Raw genomic sequence first — 13,593 nt, 5'->3', positions numbered from 1 at the left:
AGCTCATGGCAATGAGCATGTTGATTCTAAAATGGTTAATGGTCTTGGGGTGCCTGGTAGTCTCATAGTGAAGTGTGAGACTTGGTTTCGGGGTTGTGAGTTCAAGCCCCATATTGGGTGTAGAGATTACTTAAAAATAAAATCCTTAGGGGCGCCTGGGTGGCTCAGTCGGTTAAGCGTCTGACTTCGGCTCAGGTCACGATCTCACGGTATGTGAGTTCGAGCCCCGCGTCGGGCTCTGTGCTGACTGCTCAGAGCCTGGAGCCTGTTTCAGATTCTGTGTCTCCCTCTCTCTCTGACCCTCCCCCGTTCATGCTCTGTCTCTCTCTGTCTCAAAAATAAATAAAAACGTTAAAAAAATTTTGTTTAAATAAATAAATAAAATCCTTAAAAAGAAGCAATAAAATAAAATGGATAATGTTTTAGTTTCAGATCATCTGTGTCACATGGAAACCACTCCATGGAACTCTGAATCTACCAAAACACCAATGTGATGAGGAACCAAGCAAGCAGTGCCCCCAGAGAGTATTTCATGGAACAAGGCAAGGACGTCTGCCCTCACTTTTCTGTCCAACACTGATCTGGAGGTCTTAGCCAGAGCAATAAGGTAAGAAAAAGACATAGGGCATACAGATCAGAAAAAGATATTCTTTGTTCACAAATGACATGACTGTCCATGTAGAAATCCCTAACCACCTATAGAAAACCTACCAGCATAGGTGAATTTAGATAGGGGCAATCTACAAAAGTCGACTGCAGTTCTTTGTGCCATCAGCAATTAGTGAAATTTAAAGTGCCATGTATAATAGCAGCAATAAACAAAATATTGGCAATACATTTAACAAAAGCAAGACGCCTATGAAAACTACAAAATAAGAGAAATGAAGGAAGGCCTTTTATTTTTATTTATTTATTTTTTTTAATTTTTTTTTTTTCAACGTTTTTTATTTATTTTTGGGACAGAGAGAGACAGAGCATGAACGGGGGAGGGGCAGAGAGAGAGGGAGACACAGAATCGGAAACAGGCTCCAGGCTCCGAGCCATCAGCCCAGAGCCTGACGCGGGGCTCGAACTCACGGACCGCGAGATCGTGACCTGGCTGAAGTCGGACGCTTAACCGACTGCGCCACCCAGGTGCCCCGGAAGGCCTTTTATTTAGGTCTATAAACAAACAAACAAACAAACAAACTATATGGAGACATACTCTGTTCACATATGTCAATTCTTCCCCAAGTGATCTATAAATTCAATGAAATCACAATATCCAACTGTATCTTTGTAAAAATTGACAAGCTGACTCTACAACTCCTACGGACCTGCAAGAGATCTAGAGTAGACAAAGCAATTTTGCAAAAAAAGAAGTAGAGTATGTATACTACCTGATTTCAAGACCCTCTACAGAGTTATATAATCAATACAGCGTGGCATAAGGAGAGCTACCAGATCAACAGAACTGATAGGAGACTCCAAAAACAGACCCTCGCATATACGGTCAACTGAGTTTCAACAGAGTTGCCAAAAGTAATTCAACTGGGAAGGGCAGTCTTTTCACCAAATGGTGCTGGAACTGGATACCTATGTGAAGAAAAATGAACCAGATCCTCACTTCATACCATCTGCAAAAATTAAATTGAGATAAACCATAGACCTAAACAGAACCTTAGAACTTTCAGGAGGAGACAATATTTACAACCTTGGGGCAGATTTCTCAGGACACAAAAACTGCCACTTAAAAAAAATTTGATAAACTGGACTTCATCAACATTTTATATTTCTGCTCTTCAAAAGACACTTAAAATAAAAAGGCAAACCACAAAGTGGGAGAAAATATTTGCAACATATCTGACAAAAGACAGAGGCCTTGTGTGCAGAGTATATTAAGAACACTTACAACTGAATATAATAAAGGAAACAACTCAAACTTAAAATGGGCAAAAGACTTGAACAGACACTTCACAAAAGAAGATATATAAAGAGCCAATAAGCACACGAAAAGATGCACATCATTAGGTTATCAGGAAAATGGAAATTAAATGGCAACCACATGAGGGCACCTGGGTGGCTCAGTCCATTGTGAGTTCCGGGGCCCCTGCCCCACACTGGGCTCTCTGCTGTCATGGGGGAGCCCGCTTCAGATCCTCTGTCTGCCCCTCCCCCACTCACGCTCTGTCAAAAAACAACAATGAAATAATAAATGGCAACCAGATGCCACTTCACATTTATCAGGATGGCTAAAATCAAACTGACAAGGGGGGCCTGGGTGGCTCAGTAGGTCGGGCGTCCGACTTCGGCTCAGGTCACGATCTCGCGGTCCGTGAGTTCGAGCCCCGCGTCGGGCTCTGGGCTGATGGCTCAGAGCCTGGAGCCTGCTTCGATTCTGTGTCTCCCTCTCTCTCTGCCCCTCCCCCATTCATGCTCTGTCTCTCTCTGTCTCAAAAATAGATAAACATTAAAAAAAAAAAATCAAATCAAATCAAACTGACAAAACCAAGCACTGGTGAGGATGTGGAGCACCTGGAATGTTCATACACTGCTGGCAGGGATGCAAATGGAACAAACCACCCTGAAAAACACTTTGGCAGTTTATTAAAAAGTTAAGCATGCACCTGTCCTATAGCTAGTGATTCTATTTCTAGGTATTTTCCTTAGAGAAATAAAAACATATTTCCATTTTACAAAAGGTTTATATAAAAAATGTTCATAGCAGCTTTATTCGTAATAGCCCCAAACTGCAAACAACCCACGTGTCCCATCAACAGGTGAATAAACAAACTGTGGTCTCGTCATACAATGGAATACTGATCGGCAATAAAAAGGAGTGAAGTACCAGTATACGCAACAACACGGACAAATCTCAAAATAGTTCTATTGAAAGAAGCTAGACAAAGAGTACATACCATATGACTGCATTTATACGAAGTTCTAGAATAGGCCAACTATTCTTCCATGATCAAAATCAGAGCAGTAGCTCCCTGGAGTAGGGGAAAGGGGGAGTCCACGCCAAAGAACATGAGGGAACTTTCTGGGGTGATGGAAATGTTCTATATCTTGACTGGGATATTGGTTAAATGAGTGTGTACACATTTATCTAAACTTACTGAACTAACGATCTGTGTTGGTTTTCATTAAGGAGTAAGTACTTAGGCATTAAAGTCTACAAAGTTGATCTTATTTTATTTCATTTTTTTAATTCAAGTTAGTTAACATACAGGATAGTCTTGGCTTCAGGAGTAGAATCCAGTGAGGGGCGCCTGGGTGGCTCAGTTGGCTAAGGAGTAGAATCCAATAATTCATCTCTTACATGTAATACCCAGTGCTCATCCCGAAAAGTGCCCTCCTTCATGCCCCTCACCCATTTAACCCATCCCCCACACCTTCCAGCAACCCTCAGTTTGTTCTCTGTATTTAGGAGTCTCTTATGGTTTGCCTCCCTCTGTTTTATCTTATTTTTCCTTTCCTTCTGCTATGTTCCCTTCTGCTATGTTCATCTGTTGAGTTTCTCAAATTCTACATATGAGCAAAATCATATGATATGTCTTTTTCTGACTTATTTCACTTGGCATAATACCCTCCATTTCCATCCACATTGTTGTAAATGGCAGGATTTCATTCTTTTTCATCGCCAAGTAATATTCCATCATGCGCTTGTGCGCACGCACGTGTGTGTGTGTGTGTGTGTGTGTGTATACATACCACATCTTCTTTATCCATTCATCAGTCAATGGATATTTGGGCTCTTTCCATAAATAATTTGGCTATTGTTGATAGCGCTGCTATAAACATTGGGGTGCATGTGCCCCTTCAAATCAGCATTTTAATATACTTTTGTATACTTTGGATAAAATCCTAGTAGTGCAGTTGCTGAGTTGTATGGTAGTTCTATTTTTAATTTTCTGAGGAACCTTCATACTGTTTTCTAGAGTGGCTGCACCAGTTTGCATTCCCACCCAACAGTGCAAAAGGTTCCTCACCAACATCTGTTGTTTCCTGAATTGTTAATTTTAGCCACTCTGACAGGTGTGAGGATGTATGTCATTGTAGTTTTGATTTGTATTTCCATGATGATGAGTGATGTTGAGCATCTTTTCATGTGTCTGTTAGCCATCCGGATGTCTTCTTTGGAAAAGTGTCTATTCATGTCTTCTGCCCATTTCTTCACTGGATTAGTTTTTGGGGTATTGAGTTTGGTGGCTTCTTTATAGATTTTGGATACTAACCCTTATCCATTATGTCATTTGCAAATATCTTCTCCCATTCCATCGGTTGCCTATTTTTTTTAAAAATGTTTATTTATTTTTGAAAGAGAAAAAGAAGGACAGGGCAGGGGAGGGATCCAAAGCAGGCTCTGTGCTTACAGCAAAGAGCCGGATGCAGGGGTCAAACTCACAAACCACAAGATCATGACCTGAGCGGAAGTCAGAAACTTAACCAACCGAGCCACCCAGGCGCCCCTCTGTCAGTTGCCTTTTAGTTTTGTTGATGGTTTCCTTTGCTGTGCAGAAGTGAGGCCATTTTTGCTTTTATTTCTCTTGCCTCTGGAGACATGTCAAGTAAGAAGTTGCTGTGGCCTAAATCAAAGAGGTTGCTGCCTATTTTCTCCTATAAGATTTTGATGGTTTCCTGTCTACATTTAGGTATTTCATCCATTTTGAGTTTATTTTTGTGTATGGTATAAGAAAGTGGTTCAGGTTCATTCTTCTGCATGTCGCTGCCCAGTTTTCCCAGCACCACTTGCTAAAGAGACTGTCTTTATTCCGTTGGATAGTCTTTCCTGCTTTGTCAAAGATTAGTTGGCCAAACATTTGTAGGTCCATTTCTGGGTTCTCTATTCTGTTCCATTGATCTGAGTGTCTGTTTTTGCACCAGTACCGTACTGTCTTGATGATGACAGCTTTGGAGTATAGCTTGAAGTCCAGGATTGTGATGCCTCCAGCTTCAGTTATCTTTTTCAAGATTGCTTTGGTTATTCGGAGTCTTTTCTGGTTCCATAAAAATTTTAGGATTGTTTGTTCTAGCTCTGTGAAGAATGCCGATGTTATTTTGATAGGGATTGCGTTGAATATGTAGATTGCTTTGGGCAGTATTGACATTTTAACAATATAAGTTCTTCCAATCCATGAGCATGGAATATTTTTCCATTTTTTGTGTGTCTTCTTTAATTTCTTTCATAAGCTTTCTATGGTTTTCAGTGTGTAGATTTTTCGCCTCTTTGGTTAGGTTTATTCCTAGATATTTTATGGTTCTTGGTGCCAGTTTCATTCTTTTGCATGTTGCTGTCCAGTTCTCCCAGCGCCATTTGCTAAAGAGACTGTCTTTCTTCCATTAGATACTCTTTCCTGCTTTGTCGAAGACTAGTTGGCCATATATTTATGGGTCCATTTCTGGGTTCTCTATTTTTTTCCATTGATCTATGTGTCTGTTTTTGTGCCAGTACCATAGTGTCTTGATGAGTACAGCTTTGTAATACATCTTGAAGTCCGGAATTGTGATGCCTCCAGCTTTGGTTTTCTTTTCCAACATTGCTTTAGCTATTCAGGGTCATTTGTGGTGCCATACAAATTTTAGGATTGTTTGTTCTAACTCTGTGAAGAATGCTGGTATCATTTTGATAGGGATTGCGTTGAATGTGTAGATGCTTAGGGTAGTATCAACATTTTAACAATATTTGTTCTTCCAATCCATAAGCATGGAATGTTTTTCCATTTCTTTGTGTCTTCTTCAGTTTCTTTCATAATCTTTCTATGGTTTTCAGCGTATAGATCTTTTACCTCGTACAAAGCCGATTTTAAAAGAAGTATTTCAGTGTTCGTACAGACCTTTTTTTATTTTAGTTTTTTGGTCAGGGACACAAAGAAGTTTAACTCCGTGGCTTTCATATATCTTTATGCACACAGCACACCCAAGTAATGTACCTGGAATCTTAAATTTAAAGCCTCAGTTCTAAGCTCTTATTTTAGAGATTAGGAAACTGGAACCCCAGTATCCCGATTTCAAGTTCAATGCTCTTTCCACTATTTATATTAAGGCTATAAAATCCACAAAGCAACTTACATCATTGCTACTGAAATGTTACCGGGCTCAGAAAAAGCAGTTAAAATTAACATGTAAAACACTCCCCCAAAAGAATGACAGATTTAGAATGAGTTTGTTGCAACTGCTAATGAAATAATAGCTCTGAGCAACAGTAATCCAAGAATGCTAAAATCATTAAGTGAACTTTATAAATATAAAAGCTCGGGCTGACCAACTCTTGAACTTCCAATGAACCTTTACATCCACAGGTGGCACAACCAGAGATCCGGGTCCTCCTGATGCGATGGAGTAGGCAGCAGGCAGCATCGCCAGTGAGGCAGTGATGCCAAAAGGAAAACACCAAATTGATCCCAAGTCTAACCAAGTCACTAGATCTAAATACCAGTTCTTAGGAATCATGGAGGACACAGGAATGTGTTAAATAACAATGAGGACAATCAGCAAGATCCAGAATGCGGGAAATTCTACAGGACAAATCACCCAGTGTTTCTTCCACAACTAAATGGCAAGAAAAAAAAAAAAACAAAGGGAGAAGGAGAAGAAGAAAGAGGAAGAAGAAAAAGGAGGAAGGAAGATGGTGAAGGACCTGCCAGTGATTGAGACTTTATTTCTATTTATTTATTTATTTATGTATTTATTTATTTATTAATTTATTATTTAGTAAACTCTACACCCAATGTGGGGCTCGAACTCATGAGCCTGAGATCAGGAGTAGTGTGCTCTTTTGACTGAACCAGCCAGATGCCCCTTAAGACAGACTTTTTTTTTAAATCTTTTTTTTTTAACGTTTATTTATTTTTGAGACAGAGCATGAACGGGGGAGGGGCAGAGAGAGAGGGAGACACAGAATCAGAAGCAGGCTCCAGGCTCTGAGCCATCAGCCCAGAGCCCGACGCGGGGCTCAAACTCACGGACCGCAAGATCGTGACCTGGGCTGAAGTCGGACTCCTAACCGACTGAGCCACCCAGGCGCCCCAAGACAGACTTTAAAGGACATATCCAAATGCCAAGTATGGACCTTGGTTGATTTAAATAAAGAGTAAAAAGGCATTTTTTAGATTAATGGGGAAAACTTAACACGGTCTAGTCATTAGGTTGATATTAACAAGTTATTGTTAACTTGGCTGGGTATGACAGTGTTAAAACTATTTTTTTTTTAATCCCTATCTGTGCAAGATACATAATAAAGTTTTTAAAAAAATTTTTTAATGTTTATTTTTGAAAGAGAGAGAAAGATACAGCAGGAGAGGGCCAGAGAAAGAGGGAGACACAGAACCCAAAGAAGGCTCCAGGCTCTGAGCTGTCAGGACAGAGCCTGATGCAGGACTTGAACCCAAAAACTGTGAGATCAGGACCTGAGCTGAAGTTGGATGCCTAACCTACTGAGCCACTCAGGTGTCCCTGAGTTATTATTTTTGTTTGTTTTCTCTTGTTGTTGTTGTTGTTGTTGTTGTTGTTTTTAATGTTCATTTACTTTTGAGATAGAGGGAGAGTACAAGTGGGGTAGGGGCAGAGAGAGAGGTAGACAAAGGATCCGAAGCAGGCTCTGTGCTGACGGCAGAGAGCCCAATGCGGGGCTCAAACTCATGAACCGTGATCATGACCTGAGCCGAAGTCAGGCGCTTAACTGACTGAGCCACCCAGGTACCCCACATAATGAAGTTTTTATGAGTGAAATGATATGATGTCTAGGATTTGCTTCAAAATGCTAAGAAAACATGTATGGATAGGGGAAGATAAAACAAAAATGGCAGAACGTTGAAGGCCTGTGATTTTAATATTCTTCCTACTTCTGTATTTGAAGTTTTCTATAGTAAAATATATAATCTTATATCCCAAGAATTTATATTTATACGCCCAGGTAATTAGAAAGAGGAAGTTGGGGCACAGTGACTTTTTTGTGTGAATTTTCCCTCGTCCTCGAAGCCAGTGTGCTACCTCTCTGTCTCAGAGACATACAGGAACTTTCCTTCTAACAGAAAGGGATGCCCGACCAGTGACGTCTGCGCGAGAGTACTCAGTGGAGTATTCGGATACACAGAGGGGGTCAAAGGAAAAGTAACCACATACCTTATTGGCACTGCTGCTGAAACTCTCAGAGCTGATGGGGAGCAGAGTACTCAACTCCAGGTCCGTAACCATCTGCCGAGACTCTGCCAGCAAACGCTGGAGCTTGCTTGTGGGCGAAAAGTCGTCCTGGGAAGACAAAACAATGTAAGCATTCAAGAAATCAAGAAGCGTTTTGAGATGTTTATGTTTACAAGCACAGTGTGATAAACACAAATGTTAACCACCCACTAATGTTTCTTTGACTTTAGGCATTACATATCAAAGCTGGACATGAAATACTACAAGAACCAAATTCCATTTATTTCTTAGAACCTACTTTGCTAAATAATTTGACTTCCACAGACCTTACAACTAATTAAGTAACATCCATGCGACAAAAAGAATCCTATGCTGGGGCCCCTGGCTGTCTCAGTAGGTAGAGCGTGCAACTCTTGATCTTGGGGTTGTAAGTTCGAGCCCCACACTGGGTGTAGAGATTACTTAAAGATAAAATCTTTAAAAAAACAAAAATCCTAGGCATTGTTTAACTCTCCTAAATTAACTTTCCAAAGTCATAATTACCATGCTAATTATTAGTATGTCAAAATACTTGCAAAATGTAATTTTAACATTAAACGCTTGTAAGCTTTTAAGGGGCACCTGGGTGGCTCAGTCAGTTAAGCGTACGAGCTCAGGTCATGATCTCACACTGTTTGTGAGTTTGAGCCCCGAGTCGGGATCTGTGCTTACAGCTGAGAGCCTGGAGCCTGCTTCAGATTCTGTGTCTCCCTCTCTGTCTGCCCCTCCCCTGCTGGTGCTCAGTCTCTCTCTCTCTCTCTCTCAAAAAATAAATAAACGTTAAAAATTTTTAAACAAATAATATAAAAATATGTGGATATGTGCCTTAATTTGTTCTTGTTTAATTTTCAACTTTGGGATCTAAAGTTTTAGCATGACAACCACTCTTGAAAGTACCTAGACTATTTTTTTGCTAAGAAAAGTGAAGTCTAATGTTCCAGGAACAAAGATGATCACTACTGACCTGGATTTAGAAGACATTTAATAAATACCTGCTGAGTGAATATATCTGTGTGTGTGAGCAGGTGCGCGTGCACACACATACACACACACACACAAATGTATACATATATATGGACAACATAAGCATGTAATATATATATACTGCCTCAAAAAATAGGTACCAACCCTGAAAAAAGGTCTCACAAGAACTGAAAAGGTAGTAACTAATATTTCCTCTCATACTAACAGCTTTAAAAAAATTAACATCTCTGAGGGGCACCTGGGGCCTCAGTCGGTTAAGTGTCTGACTTCAGCTCAGGTCATGATCTCATGAGTTGAAGCCCTGCGTCGGGCTCTGTGCTGACAGCTCAGAGCCTGGAGCCTGCTTCGGATTCTGTGTCTCCGTCTCTCTCTGCCTCTCCCCTACTTGTGCTGTTTCTATCTCAAAAATAAACATTTAAACAAATGTTTAGAAATTAACAGCTTTGAGGTATAATCAACATATAATTAACTACACAATTAAGTTGGGGTATCTAGGTGGTTCAGTCGGTTGGGTGTCCGACTTCAGTGCAGGTCATAATCTTGTGGCTTGTGAGTTCAAGCCCTGCATTGGGCTCTGTGCTGACAGCTCAGAGCCTGAAGCCTGCTTCGGATTCGGTCTCCCTTTCTCCCTGCCCCTCCCCCACTCGCGTTCTGTCTCTGTCTCAAAAATAAATGTTTTAAAAAACTATGCAATTAAGCTACATAATATGCTGAGCTTTACCTGTGTACACAGCCCTGACACCACACCCACAACGGACAGGGAAGCAAACCTATGCCCCCTGGGAATTCCTGCTGGAGTCGGTCCACCCATTCCCAGCCAACACTGATCTGTCTTCTGTCACCAGAGACTAGTTTGCCTTTTCTGGAATTTTATATAAACACATTCATATTTTTGTCTATGTGGCATCTTTCGCTCAGCATAATCATCTTGAGATTCACCTGTGCTGTGTATCGTAAATAGTTTATGCCTTTGTACTCCTGAGAAGTACCTCACTGCATGCGGGCATCATTTTGTCTATTCACCTACTGATGTATATTTGGGTTGTTTCCAGTTTTTCAGTTAATACAAATAAAGCTGCTTGAGTATTCACGTGCAAGTCTTTGTATGGACGTGTTTCCATTTCTCTAGTGGAATAGCTGGGTCACATGGTACATGTATATTTAATTTTTTAAGAAACTACCCAAGTGCTCTTCAAAGTGAATTTTCTTTTCCCACCACCAGTGAATGAAAGTCCCAGTTGCTCCAGATTCTAGTCAACGCTTAGTATGGTCAAGTTTTAACAAAGAGAACACCCATCAAATACCCATTAGGGGCCAGGCCCTAAAATATCTCATTTAGACCAAGCAAGTGTAATGTTATTATTGCATATTTGCACATGAAGAAACTGAGGCTCAAAGAAAGTAAATAACTTTACTGAGGTCATTGAGCTAAGACAAAGCAAAACAAGGACGTGAACCCAGATCAGTTTCATAGCCTGTTATCTCCCCCAAGTAAAGCCAGAAGTAATTAAGTTCACTTCAACTTATTTTCACTCTGACAGAGCTGTAATGCGGATCCCATTTATGGTGAAGGCACCGGCTCATGTGTGACAGTGACAGTGCAGTAACAACCTCACTGACCGTCAGGAGGGGCATGAACAAACTGACTTATTCAATCAATAGACTACATATTGATCAGCAGTCAAAATGAAGGGACTAAGTCTTCAAGTATCAGCATGGATAAATGTCACAAAATATTCACACAGTTGGAAAAATCATCGCAAAAGGATAGAGACAGTCTTTTACCACTTACACACATGTTAAATACACACAAAACATTATGTAATGTTTAAATATATGTTTTTAAATAGTAAAAGCATAAGAAAAAGCATGAATGCAACTTCAGGATAGTGGTTAACTGGTGGGGGGAGTGGGCGAGGGGAGAAGGCACGTGGGACCCACGCTTTATCTGTAGTATTTCATTTCTTGAACAAGAAAAATAAAACAAATGTGACAAAGGTAAGCATATTAAATGTGAATGTAGGTGCACAATTGCTTGTTACAGTCTTTTTTGTTGTATTTAAAATATGTGTATGCACATATATATGTAATATGTATGTATCTACCAGTCACCAGGAGGGCCTGAGGGACATCTGGCCTGGAGTTAACTCTATAGAATAACATTTATTTTTTTATGTTTTTTAAAATTTATTTTGAGAGAGAGAGAGAGCACATGTGTGAGCGTGGGGAGGAGCAGAGAGAGACGAGACAGAGAGACAAAGAAAGAGAGAAAATCCCAAGCAGGCTCCACACCGTCGGCATGAGTCTGTTGTGGGGCTTGAACTCATGAACAGTGAGATCATGACCTGAGCCGAAACCAAGAGTCATACACTTAACCAACTGAGCCACCGAGGCACCCCTATAGAATAATATTTAAAGGAAATAGAAGGTGAGTAACTGTGACTTCAGTTAAATGATATAATTAAAGTCCCATAGTTTAGGAAAAAACAACAACAACAACAACAACAACAACAACAACAACAACCCTGAAGAATGACCAAAATTAAGCACACGAACCACAGTACTACAGGAAAATTAAAAGCATGCTGGGGAGAAGTCTTGCTTGAATGAGTTGGGTATCTCTAAGCAAAATACAAACCTTCTCATTGGACAATGGCGCCTCTTTGTTGAATAACAAAATCTTAGGTGAGTTCTTTGTATCAGAAGAGGGCCCTGTCTCTATCAATCTCTCATCCTCTCGTGCCGCAGATTTTGAAGCACCCAAACAGTGGGAATGCTGGATGGCAAACAGCTCACTACAAACAATAAAACCAAACGGGACAGACATCTTAAAGTGGTAGCAAACATGCGTCACCAATACTCTTAACGCTTCAAACTATCTCAACAGGAAAAAAGTTGTTTTTCTTTTTAATGAAGAAGCTCAAGTTTGAGTAGAACATTAGAGATTTGAAGAGAATAATTGAGTAGAATATTATCAATTAATGCATACCCTTTGCAGTCAGAATTAAAACAGAATTCTTAGAGGGTAACAACAGAATAGGGAATTTCCATCCCCCTTCCAAAAAGAAAGAAGAGAAGGGAAAGGAAGGGAAGGGAAGGGAAGGCAAGGGAAGGGAAGGGAAGGGAAGGGAAGGCAAGGGAAGGGAAGGGAAGGGAAGGGAAGGGAAGGGAAGGGAAGGGAAGGAAAAAAGAAAAGAAAAGAAAAGAAAAGAAAAGAGAAAAGAAAGAAGGAAAATCATCCAAAAGGGAGGGGAAAAATTAACACAGGTTAAACTCGTGAAAATTTTGAGTTTTTGGTTTGTGAAGTTGATTTTTGTTCATGGTTTTTAAAAGTCCAACCCTTTTGTGAGAGTCGGACAGCACCGTATGGCTCTTCATTCTTCTGCAGGCCGTCGGTATCGGAGAACAGAGCCGTGTAGCCAAGCTTCGGGGTAGGATATTAGAGTTTGGGCTCAAAGCAGAATGAATGGCAAAAGCTGGCACCCCTTCCTCCCACGTGCCCTGCAACTGAAGGGGAACAGGCTGCCAGTGGCTTCTCCCTCCACAGGTGACCCCCCCGTGGTCTGGCTGGCATGGGATGGTGGAACAAACGGGAGCATTCAGTCCGATAATAAAGTAGGTACACAGTAAGTGCTTACACTCTTTAGCCACGCATTTGTCAGGTGACGTGTGGGCACCGCCCCTCTGCTGGCAGCACGAGTCCTGTCAAGTACTTCAAACCAGGGAGGTCAAAAGGGTCTTGAAAGAAAACTCCAAATTTAAATTTGAATTTCTTTCCTATGTTAAATTTCATATGTGTCCACTGCGCTCTTAAACCTAACATAGGGGCTGAGCACAGAGCCTAAATAGGATTCTCTCTCCCTCTGCCACTCTCCCCTGCTCATGCTCTCTCTCTCAAATAAAAAAAAAAAAAAAAAAAAAAAAAAAGAAGGGGCACCTGGGTGGCTTGATTGGGTAAGTGTCCGACTCTTGATTTGGCTCAGGTCATGATCCCACAGTTTGTGGGTTCGAGCCTCGCACTTGGCTCTATGCTGACAGTGCGGAGCCTGCTTGGGATTGTGGCTCTCCCTCTCTCTGCCCCTCCCCTTTTGTGTGCACGCACATGCTCTCTCTCCCTCCCCCCAAAATAAATAAATAAACTTAAAAAAAATTTTTTTAAATAATGTTGTTAAACCATGCACTCAACAAACATTAAAAAAAAAACTACCATAAACTTTCCCCGTAATCTATGTGTATTCTTCGCTCAGCAGTGAAAATGCGCAGTTGTGCTCTACTGATAACTTGCAATTATTTAAAGAAAATCTAAAGAAAATCTGTGAAAAACAAATACAAATAGATAACTTTCTACTGATAACTTGCAATTATTTAAAGAAAATCCGTGAAAAACAAATACAAATAGATAACTTTGAGTGGCACCACCATTTTACTTTAAAATTTCACAACAGACAA

General features: G+C 40.6%; 1 protein-coding gene across 10 annotated transcripts in view; it reads right to left on the bottom strand.

The window, feature by feature from the left end:
- CCDC62 (coiled-coil domain containing 62) overlaps positions 1–13,593 on the bottom strand; it is a 46,022-nt gene that overhangs the window by 8,322 nt on the left and 24,107 nt on the right. For all 10 annotated transcript variants that reach the window (XM_058691376.1, XM_058691373.1, XM_058691382.1 and 7 more), the window contains 2 exons: positions 11,783–11,939; positions 8,104–8,229 (listed from right to left, as the gene is read on the bottom strand). In XM_058691376.1, coding sequence (XP_058547359.1) covers positions 8,104–8,229; positions 11,783–11,939 — 283 coding nt within the window. The remainder of the gene's footprint in view (positions 1–8,103; positions 8,230–11,782; positions 11,940–13,593) is intronic.

This window comes from Neofelis nebulosa, chromosome 11 (assembly GCF_028018385.1).
Source record: "Neofelis nebulosa isolate mNeoNeb1 chromosome 11, mNeoNeb1.pri, whole genome shotgun sequence".
Lineage (NCBI taxonomy): Eukaryota > Metazoa > Chordata > Mammalia > Carnivora > Felidae > Neofelis > Neofelis nebulosa.
Note: the sequence above shows the minus strand (reverse complement) of the source record. Positions and strands in the feature narration are given on the sequence as shown.